At 44.8% G+C, this 22,137-nt stretch overlaps 1 protein-coding gene and 1 non-coding gene across 2 annotated transcripts; one reads left to right on the top strand and one right to left on the bottom strand.

Moving 5' to 3' along the window:
• Nucleotides 1-414: 414 nt before the first annotated feature.
• LOC144679183 (eukaryotic translation initiation factor 1b) lies at nucleotides 415-6,355 on the bottom strand. The gene is made up of 4 exons (XM_078539586.1): nucleotides 6,146-6,355; nucleotides 3,794-3,957; nucleotides 2,684-2,785; nucleotides 415-839 (listed from the first exon to the last, which is right to left on the bottom strand). Exons 1-4 carry the CDS (start codon nucleotides 6,174-6,176, stop codon nucleotides 795-797), a joined length of 342 nt encoding a protein of 113 aa, XP_078395712.1. The 5' UTR covers nucleotides 6,177-6,355; the 3' UTR covers nucleotides 415-794.
• Nucleotides 6,356-21,976: 15,621 nt separating this feature from the next.
• Nucleotides 21,977-22,137, top strand: LOC144679235 (U1 spliceosomal RNA). Its single transcript, XR_013576273.1, has one exon. It is a non-coding gene; the product is annotated as a U1 spliceosomal RNA (small nuclear RNA).

The following is a 22,137-nucleotide window of genomic DNA, read 5'->3' as shown; positions in this document are numbered from 1 at the left end:
CACATAACAAAATAAACTGTTCTGTTGAAGTCATACAGACTCGAAACGTTAACTGTGTTCCTCTCTTTAGATGCTGTCAGGCCTGCTGAGTTTTTCCAGGTATTTTTGTTTTGTATATTTGAAGTAATGGACTACTATCCCGAAGTGAATTATTAAGTGCCAGCATAATACAAGCCACAATACGTGATGAATGTGCTCCAAGTGCAGTAGGGATGTTGTGATTGAAGAATCAGCTTCAGAAAGGAACACAAAAACATGCCACCAGGCCAAAATGGGAGCATGAGTGGCCACAGTAAAAATGTTACTAGTTTATGAAAAGCTGAGTGCGACCCAAATTATGAAGTTAAAATGGAGGATAATATAGCTAAACAATTCATACTTAAAACCACTGATCATTCAGGACAAGCTGCACTCTTCAGAATACATAGCTGGTTTATTGTTAATTGCCTTATACAACATACATGGTTTTAATACAACAAAAAACTTCAAAATCAGGAAAATTTAAGTAGAACAATTAGCACTAAAACATTTCCATTGGAAATGTGCTAAATATACATATGTCTGTCATTTCATTACCATCTTATAGCAGTTTTCTTATGAGTTACTAGCCTAAATAGCACACTTCTTCTGTAGTCATGCATATCGGAGTTAAATTCTGAAGATCCAATCACATGGGAAGTCCATTCACTGCAGTTATTCATTCCTGCATAATATATATGTGTGTATATAAGCTAACAAATATAGAAAGAACCAGCCACACAACAGGAAACTTCAGGAGCTGTTACGCACATCCTTTAGAAGCCGTGGACCTTTAACTGCTCCTCCTTCACGATGCCAACCTGAGGGGGAAAAAAAAAAGACTGTATACAAACAGGCTCAAGGAACCCTCTAACGTGAATTTTTTTTAGGGATATGTACACAGAGGAAAAACTACTTTGAGAACAGAAAAGTTGAAATAAGAATTATGAATTGCATTATTAATTCAAGTGTACAAAGTCTACTAGCAATTGGAAATTTTAAAATTTGTTCATGGTGAAGCAACATTCTGAGCAATAGCAAAAGCCAACAGCATGTCACAAATCAGCTGCCTTGCTTGGGACTCCTTTAACACAAGACCAGGATTTAATTAATACTGATACTCCCTTTAGAGAGTGAGAAGGAAGTAACTTGTTTTTAGCAAGCTCTCGGAACTTCATAGAATACACAGTTCGGGCAAAATTCTCTCAGCAGACAATCCCAATGACCATGTTTCCTCACCACTAGCCAGAGCATGCATTTTTAGAAAGTAGCAAGGGGCACAACTTCAAAAAGAGGCAGCCATCACAATGTAATTTCCAAACCTACAGCATGTTTCCCCAACGCCAGGTGGCTCCAAATTGATTCTCAACCCCATCTAACTTGCACTTCTTTTCCCACCGACGGAATGACTGTCTTTAGCTAACCTCATCCCCTGATCACTGCTCAGAATTGAGTCCTGCGTCTTCAGACAATTATATCTCCATATTGCCCATCTCTCCAGGTTTTACTTTCTCAACAGCAGCTCAGGTACAATCCAGTTCCAGAGTTTTAAATGCGTTCCTTTAGGAGTACACAGGCTGGCTAAATGGGTAGACACATTGCAGATGAAATATGAAATGCTGCAATTTTGTAGTAAGATGAAGGGAGGCAATATAAACTAAATGGTACAATTTTAAAAGGGATCTCTGAAGGCACCAATAAAAGTTGAGAATGCTGTTAGCAAAAGCAGTAAATTATAGTAAAGGATGTCAAAGTCTGAGGGAGGGTATCAAAGAGATTTATTAGATGGAATTAGATGGTTCAAATTATGTGGAGAGACTACTGAAACAGATAGTTCTCCTTAGAGGCGAGATGGTTAAAAGGTTTGATCAAATCCTAAATGAGAAAAAAATGAGAACCAGTTTCCAGTAGCAGAATAGTCAGCAACCAGAAGACAGATTTAAGGGGACAAGACCGTTGTGATTTGGAATATACTGTCTGAAAGGGTAGCAGAAGCTGATTCAATAATAAACTTGCGAATTGGATTAATGCTTGAAGCAGAAAGAAATCTCCAGGCTATGAAGAAAGAGCACTGGAGTGGAACTAATTGAACAGCTCTTTCAGGGAGCCAACACAGGCAATGGATTGAATGGCCTCCTTCAGCTTAGTATCATTCTATTTATGAAGCTGTTCCATTTAAAACCATTTAAAATTTGCATATAAAAGCAAAAAAGTGACTGCATCTGTGAAAATTTCCCTTTTACATTTTTAAAATAAAAATTTAGGATGGATTGATTACTCCAAATATGGAAACTGTAGACAGAATGCCTACCCATGTTTCCAATCCATGCCAAATATGTAAACAAGCACTTAAAGCAAAATCAAACAAAGACCAATTGTATGCTGCCCACTACATATTTTCAGAACTCAATCTCCAAATGTAATTGATGTCACTAAACAGGTTCAACATGAGAAAGTCATGAAATACTAAAGATCTCCATGTACTTGTAAAAGCTTCGGCGAACAGGCCTCCCACTCAGTGGATTTTTAAAAAATTAGTCACAATAATCAATTTCGGTGGTACAAGGCTAAAGGTAGATCACAAGATTTTTGGAGTAATGCCAGATTTCAACTTTACTCAGATTTCGGATTCCTAGGGGAATAAATTGAACAATTTTTGCCTCACCTCCAGAAGAAACTGGCAGATATTCTTCCGCTGGTCACCTTGAAGTTGGATTACCTCACCGTATTCAGGGTGTTCTATCACAGTACCATTGCAGGCAAATTTCTAAGAAAATAAAAAGGATCAGTTATGCAGAAATTTTTTTCTAGGTGGTAAACTTGACTAAACAGACAACTGCTCCAACTACTATTTTAAGTGATCAAGCAGTAAACATTCAGTATTCTGATGGAGGCTATGACATTTCCAGCCCCCCCAAACCTAGTATAGGGCACCAAATAGACAAACATGCCTTTAGTTTAAGCTTTCATGGGTTTAAAAATTTTCCCAGTCCAGTTTAAATAGATACTTCTAGTCTCAATAGAAAGGTTGGGGGTTACCATTTGTGCCACAAGGGCAGCTTTACAAATATCTCATTCAGCTATGCGCACTACGAAAACAAACCAATTGGTTAGGTAAAGCTTAGAACAACTCAATAGCACCTTTAGCAGAACAAAATGTCCCAAATAGACAAAAGCAGCATTTTCATTATTTGCCCTCAATGCGACTCAACTCACCCCAGGATAAATGGGTACAGAAAAGCCTGTATACAAAGACGAAGTCGATAACAGCAACTAAACTGAACCCAAAAACCCAAGCAGGGCCACATATTTCCACTATTACACATGTAGCCTCCAGAGCACCCACTGATAGCAGCCAGGATACTTCACATAAGTCTGGAAGATTCAGCTCTTTCCAAGAAACCAGGTGCAATATGGATATGTAGTCAGTATTATTTGGAATGTGAATAAGGACATGTTTAACAAGCCTCACTTGTGTTGACTCCAAACCTGAGCTTTAAGGGTCATAAAGATTAGTATTCTCAAAATATATCAAGAACAATTTCCATCATCTCTTATGAAACAAACCCTATATGGTCATTGGATATAAGTATAGGCTGCATAGTCTTATAGATGGTATCAAGTCCAAAATTGCATTGCAAGAATTAGGAAAATCTAAATAAATCAAATACATGTTCAAACCAAGGATCTCCACCAGAAGCTATTTTCCTACATTACCATTTTCATCTGTGGAATAAATCTATGCCTAACCTGTATATCATGGGCAGAAAAATACCTTTTTAAAGGCTTTCACAAGTTTCTTTTTATCATAATCATCTGCAATTCCTTGGACGGTGGTCAGTGTCTTCCTGCCGTTACGTTGTTGAATTCTTATATGGATGTACTCTTCAGTCCCTGCCGGGAGGCGGTCGTCACCCTTAGTTGCATCAGCAAAGGGGTCTGCAACAAGTTCAGAGTTAGCAACATTCAAGATTCAAAAACATGGAGGAAACATTTTATTTGAACTGAATTATGAAAAGTTAACACTGAAGGCTTTTTTGGTATGAAATTACATCAGTTACAGCACAGAAGGCCTGTGTGAATGTGTAGGCACTCTGGAGCAGCTGAACTAGTCCCAGTGCCCCACCCTTCCCCCACAAACTAACTTTCTTCAGGTGCTTACACAATTCCTTTTTGATAACCAGGATTGAATATGTCTCAACCTTTTCAGGTCAGTGCGTTCCAGATCCTAACCACACTACAAATCCACGCTTGCCTTCCCTAATTGCCCAAGTGAGTTTAGTCCTGGGTTATCATCTCTAAATGCTTTCCCACTACCAAGGTTAAATTGACTGGCAAGTAGTTGCCAGGTTTATCTTTAGACCCATTAACTGAATGACAGTTCAACATTTGCAACTCTCCAGTCCTCCAGCATCACTCCTTTATCGAAGGATTATAGCCAGTATCCTTGTAATTTCCACCCTTACTTCCCTTAGCACCCTCAGATGCATTCCACCCGGATTGTTGACTTAGCAACCTTTGAGTGCAACCCGCCTTTCAAATATCTCTAGTAGCGCACCTAGAATCTCAACCAGATCCTCATTCTCAATGACTGTGGCAGTATCAGCTGCCTTGGTAAAGACAGACAATCACTTAGTAGCTCAGCCATGCCCTCCATCCAAATATGTAGAATCCATCTTTGGTCCTTAAATCAGCCCCACCATTCCACTTACCATCTCTTTACTATTTAAGCAAAGGACTTTTGGATTCCCTTTTCTATTAGCTGAGTCTCTTCTCATATTATCTTCGATGCATGTCTGCCCTCGCTTCTAAACTTGCTTCATTTTCACTTCATCAAACTGACATTTGTCACATGCACAGGAGTGTGTACTTGGAATGTGCGCACAATGGGGGAGTGGAGTACGTAGGGGGAATGATAGTGGTGGGGGGGACCGCGGGAGGGTGTTTGGGAAGGTGCGTGGATAAGTCGCCGGGGGGGGGGGGGGGGGGGGGGGGGAGAGAGAGAGAGAATATATGTGTGAGGGGAGTTACCAGGGAGAGAAAATGTGTGTGTGTGGGGGGGGGGAATAATGTGTAAGAGGTGAGTTTGATGCAGGGAAATTTGTTGGTAGGGAGAGTTTGGTGGAGGAATGGAGGGAGTTTTGGCAGGGATTTGTTGATTCGGGAATGTAGGGGGGACACACTGCTGCGTGGGAAACTGAGGGTGAGTGGGGGGGGGGGGAGCTTTTTGGCAGAATGCATTTGTGTATTGGGGGGTGTTTGTTGGAAGTGAGTGGGGGAGGGGGGGGGAGAGGAGAGAGGGATAGGGGTGTGGAATTTGTTGGAAGGAATGTGCGTGGGAGATGGGGATTTTGAAGTTTAATGGGGAAGAATTAGCGGTGAGAGAGATTGAGGGGGGGGCGGAGAGTTTGGTTGGGGTGGAGCAGCACCGCCGACAAAACGACAGAGAGGGGGGGGGGGGAAAAAAAAAATCAACGAACTCTTCATAAAATGGCGGCGGACCCTTCCCTAAAGTCGACGGAGACGTCTCCCTCCCTCCTTATCTCCCTGTCTGCAGGCTCGGGGGCCGGCGGCACTGCTCACCGGGCCGGGCTTTTCACAGGGGGACGGGGACATTCGGGTGGTTTTTCTTTTCATAAAAAAAATAAAAACGGAGGGTGCGGGTTTTGGGAAACCTCAAAAAGCGGCGGCATTTTGAGCGCTTCACCACCACCCCCTCCCTCCGGGCCTTCTAAACCCCGGGTGATTGTGGACATCCCCCCCCCCCCCCCAACCAACCCACCCGGGCTCCCTCCCCCATCTCTCGCCCCACACCGAGCGGCCTCCCTTCCCCCTCCCGCCGCCATTTTACCTCAGCCCCTCCACCCAACAAAAGACGGAAGAAGAAAGACGCGAGGCGAAACCTTCAAAGTAGATTTTTTTTTTGTTTTACCATTAAAAACAACGCGTTAGAGACACAGTTTTTTTTTTAAAAAAAAAGCCGGGGGTTTTGTGTGAGGTGAGGGGAAAACGAGAGGTTCAAATCGGGGAAATCCGAAGGAGAAACGTTCAGGACGGGAAAGGCCGGTGACGACGGCGGTGGGGGAAGGGAGAGAGAGAGAGAGAGAGGAAAAAAATAAAAACTTACCAAAAGATTGGAGGTTCTGGATAGTGGACATGCGATATTAGTAGAAAGACTGGTCGAGAACGAAAAGCTGGTCGCCCTGGGAATGCTGACTTGCTTTCGACTGGATCTGTCTCTTTGGCTGCGGATTGGAAGTGTTTTCTCCTCGAAGGCGAGCGGCCGAATCGCTCCGTCCGTCCCCGCAGCTCAGCACAAAATGGCGGCCGCACCCCCGCGGGGGCGGGGCAATGACGTCGCAGCCCGCCGCCGCACGGCCCGCCGGGAGCTGTAGTCCGCGCGGGCACGCTGGGACGTGTAGTCCCCGCCCCCCCCCCCCCCCGGCTCCCAACACCCGACATGTCCCCTGCACTGACTCCGCTGCGCGCTCCCCGGCCAGGATGGAAGTGATTTTTTTTGTTAAAAATATACTTTATTCATAAAATATCTTCAATCACATTCAAAACCATTTCAAAAACAACATTACAAGGGTACAATCCAGGTTAAACTTTTACAAAATGTATCACCAGGTGCATCAGTACAAACAATATTACAATCATTTACAGCCTTTCATTTTGATTCCACCCGCCCCATCCCCCACCTGTCAATCATCCTTGCTGTAAGATTGATTGCGGGCTCCTAACTTGGATCCACCTTTACATTTTGCTCTCGGTTTTGCAGTGACCCTAACTTAGCGGCTGCGTTTTATTTTATCCCTCATTTTGTTAATTTAGTTTAATTGTTTGACCCCAAAAGAGCTTAACTTGGATCGAGCTTTATATTTTGGTTTTGGTTTTGCAGTGACCCTAACTTAGGGGCTGCGTTTTATTTTATCCCTCATTTTGTTAATTTAGTTTATTTGGTGGGCTTTAAAAGAGCGAACTTGGATCCAAGTAATTTTCCTCCACTCTGTGCATTGAAATAATTTGTAAAATATCCTCCGCTCACTGCATTCGGTCGCGGTAATTTGTGATATGTAACTGTCCCCCACTCCGCATTTTGCTGGAGAAATAATTTGCAATATGCAATATCCTCCACTCCCTGCACTCTGTGTGGATAAGCTGTGGCATGTAACTGTCCTCACTGCAAATTGCTGGAAAAATAATTTGTGATACATATAACTGTCCTCCACTCACTGCATTTTGCCGGAGAAATAATCGATTTGTAATATGTAGCTATCCCTTACATTGTGTTTTAGGGAAGAAAATAACTTGCATTTGTATAGTGCCTTTCACGACCTCAGGTCATCCCAAAGTGCTCTACAGCCAATTAATTCCTTCAGATACGTCAACACGGCTGTTAGGGAAATGCCACGGCGACTTGCGCACAGCAAAACTCCGGCAAACAGCAATGTGATAACAAGAACAGAATTACCTGGAAAAACTCAGCAGGTCTGGCAGCATCGGCGGAGAAGAAATCAGTTAACGTTTCGAGCCTTCATGGCCCTTCGGCAGAACTGAAGCTTCAGTTCTGCCGAAGGTCCATGAAGGCTCGAAACGTTAACTGATTTCTTCTCCGCCGATGCTGCCAGACCTGCTGAGTTTTTCCAGGTAATTCTGTTTTTGTTTTGGATTTCCAGCATCCACAGTAGCTTTTAGCTTTTTGTTTTTAGCAATGTGATAACGACTAGTATCTGTTTCTTGTGATGTTGATTGAGGGGTAAATTTTGGCCAGGACACTGGAGATAACTACCCTGTTCTTCAAAATGGTGTCACGGGATCTTTTGCATCTGAGAGGGGCAGATGAGGCCTCGCTTTAACTTCTCATCTGAAAGACAGCACCTCAGTGCAGCACTGGAGTGTCAGCCCGGAGAGGGACTTGAACCCACCACCATTTACTCAGAAAATTTGTAATATCCTTCTCACTGCAGTTTTCTAGTGAATCCTCCTTTATTTATGCAGAGGAGTTCCTGTGTTCTGTTTGCTGCGGTTCTTTTCAAACATACTTTTGTTTGTTTTGCTGAGTGAAGTCCTCCTTTGCTTTTTTTGTCATAAGTCCCATCCCGAGCCCAACTGAGTAGCCGAGAGGGGACTTCAAGCTTTGGGAGAACTAGCTCTGTAGCTGCTGCGAAAACTCCTGTATTATTGCTGTTCCCTTACTGAAACTTGGAATCACACTGCCAATAAGTAAAAAATGCAGTCACGTATACAGGAGGTGGGTTTGGCTCCTATGTTGAATCCCAGCCTTTCCATGGCAGGGTAAGCAAGGACCTTTTAATTGGCACCTATCCCAGCACAGTAGATCTGAGGGAAATGGTGCTGCTCTCAGTCCAATGATGCAACTTTGGTTCACTTTGAATACCATAGCAGCAGTACCATTGTGAGAATGTTAAGTGCTGAAGGAGCAGGATGTTGCCCTTTTTTAGGTATGACTTCAGCCCATTGCATTGCGTTGCTGACACCCAACCCATTTATCGCCAATATTGCAGAAATATCTTAGCTCTAAATAAATATGAATAAAAACAAACAGCCTAAGAGCTGATCACTTAACCGCAGCAAATATTCCTGGTACAATTAAATACTGGTAACGTTTATTAATTACATGCATTTAACATTAAAGGATAGAGTTCATGTTGATCATACATAGAGCTATACTTAGCTTCCAACATTGGTCCTGTACCAACCAGCTCAGTTTTCACCATATTATTAGAACCCCCTGCTCTATTCTCAGCATAAATGGATCACACAAGCCAAATTTCCTGTTAGATCGCTCATTTTGTTTTGGTTGAGAAATGCATGCAACTCTTAAAAATTAACTCAGCTCGCAACCTTTCACTGGCTTTACCATCTGTGTTACATTGGCTGGTCATAACTGTTAATCTATATATCTGATTTTTTTTATGGTTGTTGTTTTAGTTCAGATTCCAGGAGACTTTGGCATGTGTCAGCAGCATTTAACCTGCATGCTGAATTCAGTTTGTTTATCCTTGAAAGGGATTCATAGATTCACACATTATCAGTACAAACACTGTGAGCAGACTCCTATATTCTGATACCCCAGAGTACTAATTTGCAAAATATCAATGCTGAAGCAACTAAAACAACACTCCACCCTGCTCTCATGCCCACATGTCTGTCCTTGGCCTGCTGCATTGTTCCAGTGAAGCTCAACGCAAACTGGAGGAACAGCACCTCATCTTCCGACTAGGCACTTTACAGCCTTCCGGACTGAATATTGAGTTCAACAATTTTAGATCATGAACTCTCTCCTCCATCCCCACCCCCTTTCCGATCCCCCCCATCTTTTTTTCCAATAATTTATATAGATTTTTCTTTTCCCACCTATTTTCATTATTTTTAAATGTATTTCCATCCATTGTTTTATCTCTACCTTTTAGCCTTTTTCGATTTATTCACCCCACCCCACCCCAACTAGGGCTATCTGTACCTTGCTCGTCCTGCTTTCTATCCTTAATTAGCACATTCCTTAGATAATATCACCACCTTCAACACCTCTTTGTCCTTTTGTCTGTGACATCTTTTGGTTATCTCCACCTATCACTGGCCCTCTATCCAGCTCTACTTGTCACCCCCCCTCCCCCCCCCCCACCCGCCTTAAACCAGCTTATATTTCACCTCTCTTCTATTTTTACTTAGTTCTGTTGAAGAGTCACACGGACTCGAAACGTTAACTGTGTTCCTCTCCGTAGCTGCTGAGTTTTTCCTGGTATTTTTATTTTTGTTCTGAAGCAACTAATGTTCCTCAGACAATCCTGCCAAGTGGACATTGTTTACACAGTAGGTAATTTTCCACTCAAAGTGACCTTGATTGGCTTCAATCAAGGACAAAACTGCAAGTTTCAGAATAATTAATGATGATGAATGACCTTCACCAGTAGGTTTGAAGTTTCAAAAACTTAATAAAATGGACAGCAAGACCAAAAATGTATGGAGATCCTATTTTTTTGGAAATAGAACATGCTTAAGGCTGATAAAAGCAAAAAAACTGCGGATGCTGGAAATCCAAAACAAAAATAAAAATACCTGGAAAAACTCAGCAGGTCTGACAGCATCTGCGGAGAGGAACACAGTTAACGTTTCGAGTCCGTGTGACTTTTCAACAGAACTAAGGAAAAATAGAAGAGAGGTGAAATATAAGCTGCTTTAAGGTTGGTGGGGGGGGTGGTGGGCGGTGGGGGGGGGGACAAGTAGAGCTGGATAGAGGGCCAGTGATAGGTGGAGATAACCAAAAGATGTCACAGACAAAAGGAGAAAGAGGTGTTGAAGGTGGTGATATTACCTAAGGAATGTGCTAATAGGTGGCATTAAGGGTAGAAAGCAGGACGAGGAAGGTACAGATGGGGTGGGGGGAAGGGATCGAAATAGGCTAAAAGGTGGAGATAAAACAATGGATGGAAATACATTTAAAAATAATGGAAATAGGTGGGAAAAGAAAAATCTATATAAATTATTGGAAAAAAAGATGGGGGGGATCGGAAAGGGGGTGGGGATGGAGGAGAGAGTTCATGATCTAAAATTGTTGAACTCAATATTCAGTCCGGAAGGGTGTAAAGTGCCTAGTCGGAAGATGAGGTGCTGTTCCTCCAGTTTGCGTTGAGCTTCACTGGAACATTGCAGCAGGCCAAGGACGGACATGTGGGCATGAGAGCAGGGTGGAGTGTTGAAATGGCAAGCGACAGGGAGGTCTGGGTCATGCTTGCGGACAGACCGAAGGTGTTCTGCAAAGCGGTTACCCAGTCTGCGTTTGGTCTCTCCAATGTAGAGGAGACCGCATTGGGAGCAGCGAATGCAGTAGACTAAATTGAGGGAAGTGCAAGTGAAATACTGCTTCACTTGAAAGGAGTGTTTGTGCCCTTGGACGGTGAGGAGAGGGGAAGTAAAGGGGCAGATGTTGCACCTTCTGCGGTTGGATGGGAAGGTGCCGTGGGAGGGGCTTGAGGTGTAAGGGGTGATGGAGGAGTGGACCAGGTTGTCCCAGAGGGAACGATCCCTGCGGAATGCCGCCAGGGTGGGTGAAGGGAAGATGTGTTTGGTGGTGGCATCATGCTGGAGTTGGTGGAAATGGCGGAGGATGATCCTTTGAATGCGGAGGCTGGTGGGGTGATAAGTGAGGACAAGGGGGACCCTATCATGTTTCTGGGAGGGTGAGGAAGGTGTGAGGGCGGATGTGCGGGAGATGGGCCGGACACGGTTGAGGGCCCTGTCAACCACCAGGAGTGGAAAACTTCGGTTAAGGAAGAAGGAAGACATGTCAGAGGAACTGTTTTTGAAAGTGGTATCATCAGAACAGATGCAACGGAGGCGAAGGAACTGAGAGAATGGGATGGAGTCCTTACAGAAAGCGGGGTGTGAGGAGCTGTAGTCGAGGTAGCTGTGGGAGTCGGTAGGCTTGTAATGAATATTGGTGGACAGTCTATCACCAGAAATTGAGACAGAGAGGTCAAGGAAGGGAAGGGAAGTGTCACAGATGGACCATGTGAAGATGATGGAGGGGTGGAAATTGGAAGCAAAATTAATAAATTTTTCCAGGTCCAGACGAGAGCATGAAGCAGCACCGAAGCAATCATCTTAAGGCTGAAATTTATGACTTAGTTAAGTTATGATCTGGGTACAATTATAAACAGTGCTTGGTAGATAGAATCAAGTATACCGGAGACTTAAGAGTGAATCCTCGGAGGTTGGGAAGAAGTTCGAACAGGCCAAAATTTCTGGAATTAGTCAATTTACATGAACAAAGTCAGATGTTCGAAAGAGACCCAGTCATGATTGGACACAAGTGCTAGGGGAACCATATTGGGCAGGGTTTAAAGTGCTACTGCTCCTTTTTATTAATTCATTCTTGGGATATATGCATTGCCAACGAGGCCAGCATTTATTGCCCATCCCTAATTGCCCTTGAGAAAGTGGTGGTGAGCTGCCTTCTTGAGCTGCTGCAATCCATGTGGTGTCAGTACACCCGCAGTGCTTATCCGTAGTGGTTTGAAGCAACTGAGTGACTTGCTAGGCCATGTCAGAGGGCAGTAAATAGTGAACCATGTTGCTGTGGGTCGAGAGTAATGCATAGGCCAGACCAGGTAAGAATGGCAGATTTCCTTCCCTGAAAGACATTGGTGAACGAGAAGTGCTCAGCATGTTCTAGAATATGTTGAACACTTCAGATATCTTGGAAGCCACCTCTCTTGACAGGCCACCATTGGTGGGGAGGTCCACCACCCGATCAACTGTGCCAGCTCAGCCTTCTACGAACTAAGGCAGCGAGAGTTTGACAATAAATAGATCCGTAATCAACAGACGTTCCAGTGTTCAGAGCAGTTTTCATCACCGCGCTCCTGCAGTGCAGTGAGATCTGCACTGTGAATCAGTGACACTTGAGAGCACCAGAGAAACTCCATCAGCAATCCTTCCACCACGTCCTCCAGGAAACTGGGAGGACTACTGAACAAACGATAGTGTCATTCTTGAAGCCAACTCCACAAGCATTCAGACAAAGCTCCTACAGAATCAACTTCGATGGACTGGACACCATGTCTGGATGGCCAAAAACCTTCTCCCCTGCCAGTCCTGCTTTCTCAACTCTCAGATGGCCAACGTTCCAGGGAAGGACAAAGAAACTACTTCAAAGACACTCTGAAGTTCTCCTTGAAGCGCAGCAGCATTGACATGAATGACTGGGAGGAGCTTGCTACCAATCATTCAGAATTAAGGCAACTTGTCTCTCAAGTTGCCTCAGGCTTTGAATCCCACATCTCAATGATGAGGCAGAGCAGTGGCAGAAAAGGAAGCAAATCTTGCACTCCGGATCCCAGGACCTCACCGGATGTGCTGGCCCATGTGCTCAAAGATCTGCAGATCAAGAATTGGCCAAGTCAGTCAGATGAAGACGCATGGCAAAATCTCGCTACCCTTATTTGACGTCATCCTTGAATCTAGGGTCAGCAGATGCCAAGTGAACCCGATGGATTTTTTTTACGACAATCCAGTAATTTCAAGTTCATTATTAGTGGGATTAGCATTTTATTGCAGATTTATTAATAAAATTTAAATTCCCCCAGCTGCTGTGGTAGGGTTTGAATTCACATCGCCAGAGCGTTAGGCGAGGCTTCTGGATTACCAGTCCGGTAAAATTACCACCATGTTACTGTCCCTGTTCTCCTGGTTTCATGATCATATGTGGGTATTTTTAAAAAAGTTTATGACTGCAGTTGGAAGGAGAAAAATGCTGTGTCAGATCAGGGACACAGTAGGAGTTTATTGAGGAACCGTTTAGAGCTGAATTTCTGACCACATATCCACACCACCACCAAGACTGCTTCCTTCCACTTCTATGACATCGCTTAACTTCAGGCCTCTCTCAACTCATCTGCTGCTGAAACCCAGCCAAGCCTCTGTTGCCTCTAGACTTGACCATTCCAATGTTCTTCTGGCCATCCTCTCACCTTCATTAAATTTTGCTCATCTTTAAGTCTACTGTCTGTTTGTTAACTCGTTCCAAATGTCATTCACCCATTACCCCTGTGCTTGTTGACCTTCGCTGACTTCCTGTCTGACAATGCCCCAATTTTAAAATCCTCATCTTTATTTTCAATCCTCTCCGCGGCCTTGCCACTCCCTTTCTGTGTAGCCTTCTCCTGCCGGACAAGCCTTTGAGACCTCTGTGCTCCTCCAGTCCCCTGGCCTCCCACACATTCCTGATTTTAATCACGCCACCTATGATTACGATGCTTTTATCTCCCTTGGCTGTAAATTCTGAAATTCCCTCACTAAACCTCTCCGCCTCCCTGTCCTCTTTTAAAATGCTCCTTAAAACCTGCCTCCATGATCACGCTTTCGGTCAACTTTCCTGATTTCTGCATTTATGGCTCGGTTTCAAAAACAGTCAACAATTTTTTTAAAATGTTACTGCTCTTGCTAAGTGCCTTGGGATGTTGTACGACATTAAATGGGCCATATAAATGTAAGTTATTGTTGTGTTGTCTGAACCTGGAGAGAAAGAGCAGTAACAGGAGAGTATTGGGCAGTCTTCAGGAATAACCTCAAAGATACAAATGGGTTATCATTCAATCAAGTTTACTGATGAGGGGCAGGGGAGGAGATTCCTTGAGATCTAAGAGTACAAAACTGCCATTGCATTATAAATAGAAGATGACTGATGCTGTTGAAAATATTAAAAATTGAGTATAATTCTTTGCATTGAAATTTATTGCTTTCATTCTCAAGTGCAATGTGCTAACTGAATGTTGCCTTTTTTCAATCACTTTGTGAACAAATTTTGAATTTGTAAGTGAATGATTAGTTGATAAGCTGGTATAGCAGGTTTGGGCATAGGTAACAGAAAGAACCCAGAGTGCGAATTCTATGTTAATAATGAACAAATCTGAAGAAGATAGGGTGATATAGGGGAATGAGCAGTACACGAGGTGAAACTGTGCCTTCTCAAATCTGTTATCTAGGAGCAGAATTTTGTGCCTGATGTGCGGGGTGGGGGCGGGTCCCGCATGTCAGCGCGTAAAATGACACGGGGTGATGTCGGGCGAGCGTCCCGGCATCACCAGGCGCCATCGCTATATTTAGCTGGGTGGGGCACAGTGAAGTTCGCCATTAATTAACGGGCTAGTTAAGGCTCTTAAATCAGCAATCGACGCCGATTTTCAGGCGCCCATGCAATCTTCGGCTCGGCGCAACGGGCAGGCGGGTAAGAGACTTTTTAATAAAACTCATCCACGGGCGGGGTAAGGGGGCTCAGTGGGATTGTCAATCTGCTCTGTGAATTATTTATTGCAGAAAGTCTTTTAAACTTGCCTGTGTGATCTGTAGCGGTTCAGAACGAATTCCAGCAGCTTTCTGTGCACTTTGAGCCTTCAGGTCAGCACTCTGCAGTCGTGGAATATTTATGGGGCCTGCAGCTTTGCGGAGGCCACCATTTAGCCTGGGTATGGGTTCTGAAATGTCCACCGGAGGCAGCTCCTCTGAGGAGGAAGGGAGGGCTAGAATAAGGAGGAGGTCAGGAGTGCACAATCAGCCTCCAGGGGAGGCACCTTTGGGAGGCCAGGCGCAGACACATGGGGCACAGGGCCAAGAGGTAGTCCAAGGTGGAAGGGGCCACAGAAGACACCACTATCCTGCTGCCAGGGTTTACAGTCAGCGAAGCAGCTACCTCAGTATGACTGAGGTGCAGTGCCGAAGGAGGCTCCGACTGTCAAGGGGACAGTCAACTATATCTGTCAGCTGATTGTCCCTGAGATCTCCCCTAACTGTGTGGGTGGACACCCCATGCCAGCGGCTCTGAAACTCACAGTTCCCTCAACTCCTATGCCTCTGGCTCCTTCCAGGGCTCAGTGGGTGATCTTTGCGGTGTCTCCCAATCAGCTGTCCACACTTGTGTCACACGCTCTGCTCAGACGTGCATTGACCTTCATCCACTTCCGCTGGGACCAGGCAAGCTAGACACAGCGATCCAGAGGCTTCGTGGCCATTGCTGGCTTCCCCCGTGTCCAGGGTGCTATAGACTGCACACATGTGGCCCATTGCTGGCTTCCCCCGCGTCCAGGTTGCTATAGACTGCACATATGTGGCCCATTGCTGGCTTCCCCCGCGTCCAGGGTGATATAGACTGCACACATGTGGCCATCAAGGCACCAGCAGGTGAGCCCGGTGCCTTCGTCTTCAGGAAGAGCTTCCACCATGAACGTGCAGATAGTGTGTGATCACAGGATGCAGATTCTACAAGTCTGTGCGAGGTACCCAGGCAGCTCCCACGATGCCTACGTCCTTAGACACTCCCAGGTGCTGGGGCTCTTCAGTGCTCCAGCCCGGCTGGATGGATGGCTGCTGGGTGACAAGGGCTATCCCCTCAGAAGGTGGCTCATGACGCCTCTCCACCATCCAAGAACAGAAGCTGAGCAGCGGTACAATAGGAGCCAGGGCACCACAAGGTCTGTGGTGGAGAGAGCCATCGGTCTTCCCAAGATGCGTTTCCGATGCCTGGACCGCTCAGGGGGCGCACTGCAGTACCCCCTAGATTGTGTGTCACTGATAGTGGTAGCATGCTGCGCTCTCCACAATCTTGCGCTGGAAAGGGGGAACGCAGTGGACGATGAAGACGTTGACGCAGTGGATGTGGCTGCACACGATGAGTCCAGCACTGATTCAGAGGATGAGGAGGCACAGGGAAATGATGAGGGGCTAAACGCTGACCTGGGACTACACCAGGGAGGCAGGGACACCCGGGGGACTTTAATCCAGCGAATCTTCAGCTGGCTGCACACAAATGGATCAGGAGGACCAGCCTTGCCTGGTGCTTCCATACTTGGCACCTCAGTGCTAAATCTGCCAGGTCATCAGCTGCAACTAAGGGCTTTGGACATAAACTTCAATGTCCACTCAAATACTCATGACATGTATGTAAAACATACAAATGCAGCACAAAGGAGCCACCCTCAGCCATGGTAACATGTCTGGTTTTAATTTTCTCCATCTTAACGTCAAACAAAATGAAAGCAAAATGTTTTTCAACCATAAACAAATAATAATTCTCGGGCCAACATAAAAGCACCAGTGAGAAACCCGTGGTGTGCCTAAGGTGCCTTATGCTTACGTTTATGGGTGCTATGTCTTGATGCCGCCCCATCGCTCGGAGTGGCATCTGAGACAGCCTGCTGACCCTGCTGTCCTGTTGGCCTCGATGACCTTGGCAGCCGTCCTCTGGCCCGTGGGGCCTGTGCTGGCCCCGCCTGGGAGGGATCTGCCAGGTCCACAGCTGGCATCTCCCCAGACGTCACAGACTCACCCGATGAAGTGGTCACTGGGAGAGAGGCGGAGCAGTTGCCCTCATCCGGAGCGCCGTGAGAGGAGCCCGCAGATACGACAGGCAGCTGCTCCGCTGATGTGAGGTTGTCCCGGACCTCCCTGCTCACTGTCGATGGATGGGCAACAAGCTGGGAAGCTTGAAGCCCACACCATCTCCCACATTGTCTTATGAGGAAAGGTTGGACAGGCTAGGCTTCTATCTGCTGGAGTTTAGAAGAGTAAGAGGCAACTTGATTGAAACATATAAGATCCTGAGGGGTCTTGACAGGGTGGATGTGGAGAGGATGTTTCCTCTTGTGGGAGAATCTATAACTAGGGGTCACTGTTTAAAAATAAAGGGTCACCCATTTAAAATGGAGATAATGCGAATTTTTTTCTCTCAGAGAGTTGTGTGTCTTTGGAACTCTCTTCCTGAAAAGGCGGTGGAAGCAGAGTCTTATAATATTTTTAAGGCAGAGGTGGACAGATTCTTGGTAAGCAAGGGGGTGATAGGTTAGTGTTGGTAGGTGGAATGCAGATTTGATGTAACTATCAGATCAGACATGATCTTATTGAATGGTTGAGCGGGCTCGAGGGGCCGAATGGCCTCACTCCTGCTCCTTGTTCGTAAGTTTGAATGTCTGTAACTCTTTAAATTCACTGTGGTCAATGTCTGGTGCAGTTTCACTTTGCGCCTGGACATTATAGGAGGTAAAATTTGTCTATGGCGGAAGCCCAAAATGAACTCACAGGGAATCAGCAATCTATTTTACACAGCATGCGCTAATCTTCTCCAGTGAATCCTGACCTAGCGTTTTGCTATGAGCCTGTTTTGTAGTTTTGGCATGGATATTTCTTGTGACTGATATTGATTGGAAGCCAAAAATTATTCATAGCGTCTCCATAGACTTAAAACCCATCTGATCCAAGTGAATCAATTTAGTAATTAAATAATTCAGATGGATTGCCAGAACATTTTATAGCATATTGAAATCAGAACCCAGTATTGGTTTGTTCCTGTGCATCTGTCACTCTGAAGTACAATTACCATCTATGAAGATAAGCCATTGATTAATAAGCAGCTACTTTGTTTACTTTTTAACAGAAATTTACTCATTGCATGTTAATCTTCCCAGTGCAAATTTAAGGCTCAAATTGTTCTGCTGTCCCACATGACTGGCAGCAGCCATAAGCAAAGAAAGATTCAGACATTTATTGAATTTCCTGTTTTTGATGGTCAGTGAAAAGCTAATTGATTTTTATTAAAATGGCTTTGTGGAGTATTTAGAAACAGAGCAGTGATTATATTGCTGACGATTGTCACTTTACTATATTTTCCAGAAGGATGAAAGGAGTGGAAACTATCACTCTATTTTAACATAGGTGAGAAGATATTTTAAGATGGCTAGGGGTTTTTTTTTTGGAACTAAGTCAATTTATTGACTATTTCAACCCCTCGAAAGATAGGAATTGGCCAAAGTTAATAATAATTTAGACAGTGGAATAAGTACATGGTCGAGTTACATTTGTATGAGTGCATGGAGAGTAATAATATAATCACACGTGAACAATGAAGGAATAATATGAGATTATTACTTCAGCTAGAGGTCTTGTGGCATGGTGGTAGTCCCTATCTCTGGGCCAGAAGCTCTGGGTTCAAGTCCCACTTCAGGACTTGATGGCCGTGGAAGGTGTGTTCATAATGTGGCCAAACAAGTTGATTGTAAGCTTATAAACCTGTCTAATATGCGTGACAGCAGGTGGTGAGTGCAGGAGAGTCTCATGGTGCGCAACACTGCAGAAAGCAACAGCAAACCACGCCAGTACTTCATGATTTTAGAGGATATCTCCTTGGTTGCTTTGAACTTTGTTCAGAACTATCCTGTGGATGGAATCTGGGTTCTTTATAACTCACTGTCACTACTTCCAGTCTTTACTGTTTGGTATATTGCAATACCTTGCGGTCGATCCCAAATAGAATGCTACTGTGTTCCACAGGCATGCATGGGGCAGATGCACTTTGGAACGGGGAGAGAGAAGCCGTGAATCTTCATTGCAATTTTACTCTTGGTCCATTGATGAGCTGTACATTATCTCCAGATTCAGAGACAGAAATAGTCTGGGAACTTGCCTGCATTTTTAAACACTAGGCTGATCCTGGGGAACCTTGTGCAGGAGCTGGCCCACCTGAATTCAGGCAGATGCCCGTGTGTTAATCCCCAAGTGAAAGTTCTGCTGGTGTATTTTCTGTTTGCAAAAGGAAATTAAGCCAAACTCTCAATTGACAAAGCTTCTGCTAATCTACGATCTCCTGCAGCGTAACGCTCTTGGACCAGGTTGGCATGCAAGAGTTCTGTTTAATATTAAAGCCAGGTTATTGCTTTGGGACTCATGTTATTTCTTGGGAGGGACCAATGCTCGAGGCTAGAGGAGGGAGAGTGGGCAGAATTTTACAGCCCTGTCGCAGCGCTCTGGAAGTATGAGTACCATGTTGGCGGGGCCAGAAAATGTGACGAGCCGTTCAAAATTCCATTGACTTCGGCGGGACTGGAAAATCCTGCTGGCGGGAGGGACCGTAAAATGATGGCCAGTGACTGGAGTGTTTAGGGTGGGCCAGTGAGGCAAGGGAGCCGATATGGCATAAGCAAGCACGGGAGGGAAGCCAGTCTGTGTTCCTTCCTGTGGTACATGCATAGAGAAATACTTGGGTATGTCATCACAAATGATATCCTCAGGATGTGTGGTTTAGTGAATATTTTACTATCCTGTCCTATTAAACCCACAGGATTGGAAATCTTTTCAAAATTACACAGAATAAATCATATATACGGCATTGTGAAACAGGCCATTCGGCTCCACCAGTCCATGCCGACGTTTATGCTGTTCTCCAGCCTCCTGCCATCCTTCGTCTCTCGCTCTATCAACATTATCCTTTATTCCCTCCTTCCTCAAATGCATATTGAAGATAGTGCAAACAATTAGGAGAAATAAACACGAGAGGACACGGCTTTAGGGTGAAAGGCGAAAGGTTTAGGGGGAACATTAGGGGGAACTTCTTCACTCAGAGAGTGGTGAGAGTGTGGAACGAGCTACCATCTGACGTGGTAAATGCGGGCTCACTCTTAAGTTTTAAGAATAAATTGGATAGATACATGGATGGGAGAGGTCTGGAGGGTTATGGACTAGGTGCAGGTCAATGGGACTAGCGGAATAGTATTTCGGCACAGACTAGAAGGGCCGAATGGCCTGTTTTCTGTGCTGTAGTGTTCTATGGTTCTATGGTTCTAATTGCAGAATTGTTTTTCCCAGGCTCTTGTGTAAACACCGTCAACACCCCTTTGTCCTTTTGCCTATGACAACTTTGGCAATCTCTTCTTTGCCTTCACCTATCACTGACCCCCTATCGAGGTCTACCTGTCCCACCCACCTCTACCAGCTTGTATTTCTCTATTTCCTTAGTTCTGATGAAGGGTCATACGGACTCGAAACGTCAACTGTATTCCTCTCCGCCGATGCTGTCAGACCTGCTGAGTTTTTCCAGGTGTTTTTGTTTTTGTTCTAGATTTCCAGCATCCGCAGTTTTTTGCTTTTATCTTGTGTAAATGAGTCAATTGTAGCAACTAAATTAAGTTGAAAACAAAAACAGAATTACCTGGAAAAACTCAGCAGGTCTGGCAGCATCGGTGGAGAAGAAATCAGTTAACGTTTCGAGTCCTCATGACCCTTCGGCAGAATGAAGACTCGAAACGTTAACTGATTTCTTCTCCACCGATGCTGCCAGACCTGCTGAGTTTTTCCAGGTAATTCTGTTTTTGTTTTGGATTTCCAGCATCCACAGTAGCTTTTAGCTTTTTGTTTTTATAAATTAAGTTGAAGTCTTTGAGCACCATCTTGTGGTGGATGTGTTTAACTTTCATATGATCAACTCTTCCTCTCCAATTTTTCTTCTTGCATGTTGCTTTTTCAATTTTGGTGTCTCCTTTTCACTTTTCCATATTTTTGAACACAATGTTCGCCTCTTTAGGTTTCCACACCTCACAGCAGCCAGCTGCGTCTTTAATGCTTGCAAGGTTTTTCCTATCCTTTCCCTCACTTGATCACTCAGTTGTGCGGAACTAATTTGGCCAGGTTAAACTGGTGCCCCATTGTCTTATTGTCATTGCGTGAGACGAGGTGCCTTTTTCTATTCAGTTCTATTTTTCTATTCAGTGCCTGATATTCCTCTGTAAGGTCTTCAGCTGGTCTGACAGCATCTGGAAAGTAAATATGTAGAGGGCACACTACCAGAGAGAGAGAACACAGATTTAAGGTGATTGGAAAAAGGACCAACGGTGACACAAGGACACTCCACAGCAAGTTATTACGACCTGGAATACCCTGCCTGCAAGATTGGTTGAGGCAGGTTAAGTAGTGACTTTTCAAAGAGAGTTGGATAAGCTGTTGAAGGGGAAACATTTACAGGGCTATGGGGAAAGTGCAGACGATTGGGATGAATTGGATCATTTCTACCAAAGAACCAGCACAGGTTTGATGGGCTGAATGGCTCCTTTCTGCACCATATCATCTATGATTCTTTAAAGGACATGCCAGTGGTTGGGGTAAAGACTGTTCATCAGAAAGTGGTTCTTGCAAAGGGTCTACACGCAAAATATTAACCTGTCAATTCTCTTTCCACATGCCGGCACAGCTGTTGTGCAGTTCAAGTAGTTCCTGCAATTATTTCAGGTATTTACCAATTCCACTCATTTTTTTTCTTCCTTTTATCTCTAAAGTTCCCTCTCAGTTGCTTCCTTTCAAAACCAAGGCTCTGAATTGCCCTGGGTCACCAATCTGGGAGTAAGGGAAGGGACAGTGCCCACTGAAAATCTTGCCACCGATGCCATCAAAATATGCAGGCTCAGGGTAGATTCCACAGTTTGAATATTCCTAGAAGGCACCCACACCACTTTGGACATTTGCCACTGCAAATGGAGAGGAAGCAGCAACAGAGACCCATCGCTTTAAAGACCCCGGCAAGCCCTGCTGTTAGTTGCATATTAATTGGGTGATTGATTGTATTCAGGTGATTGGCATCAATGGCGGATTCACCTGAGTGCCTGTAGCGCAGACTGGAGTACTTACCTGGCAGGGGAGAAACAATGATCATGAAGGTTGGTGCTCCCAGGATGAGGCTATCCCATTGCACTCCGGGTGTGCATTTGCGGTGTCCCCAAATGCAGGATACTCGACTGCAAAATTTGTGGCAGGGGGGGACTGCATTCACGCGTTCCCCTG

This window comes from Cetorhinus maximus, chromosome 3, assembly GCF_964194155.1.
Source record: "Cetorhinus maximus chromosome 3, sCetMax3.hap1.1, whole genome shotgun sequence".
NCBI classification, from domain to species: domain Eukaryota; kingdom Metazoa; phylum Chordata; class Chondrichthyes; order Lamniformes; family Cetorhinidae; genus Cetorhinus; species Cetorhinus maximus.
The sequence above is the reverse complement of the archived record's forward strand: the minus strand, read 5'-3'. Positions and strand labels throughout refer to the sequence as shown.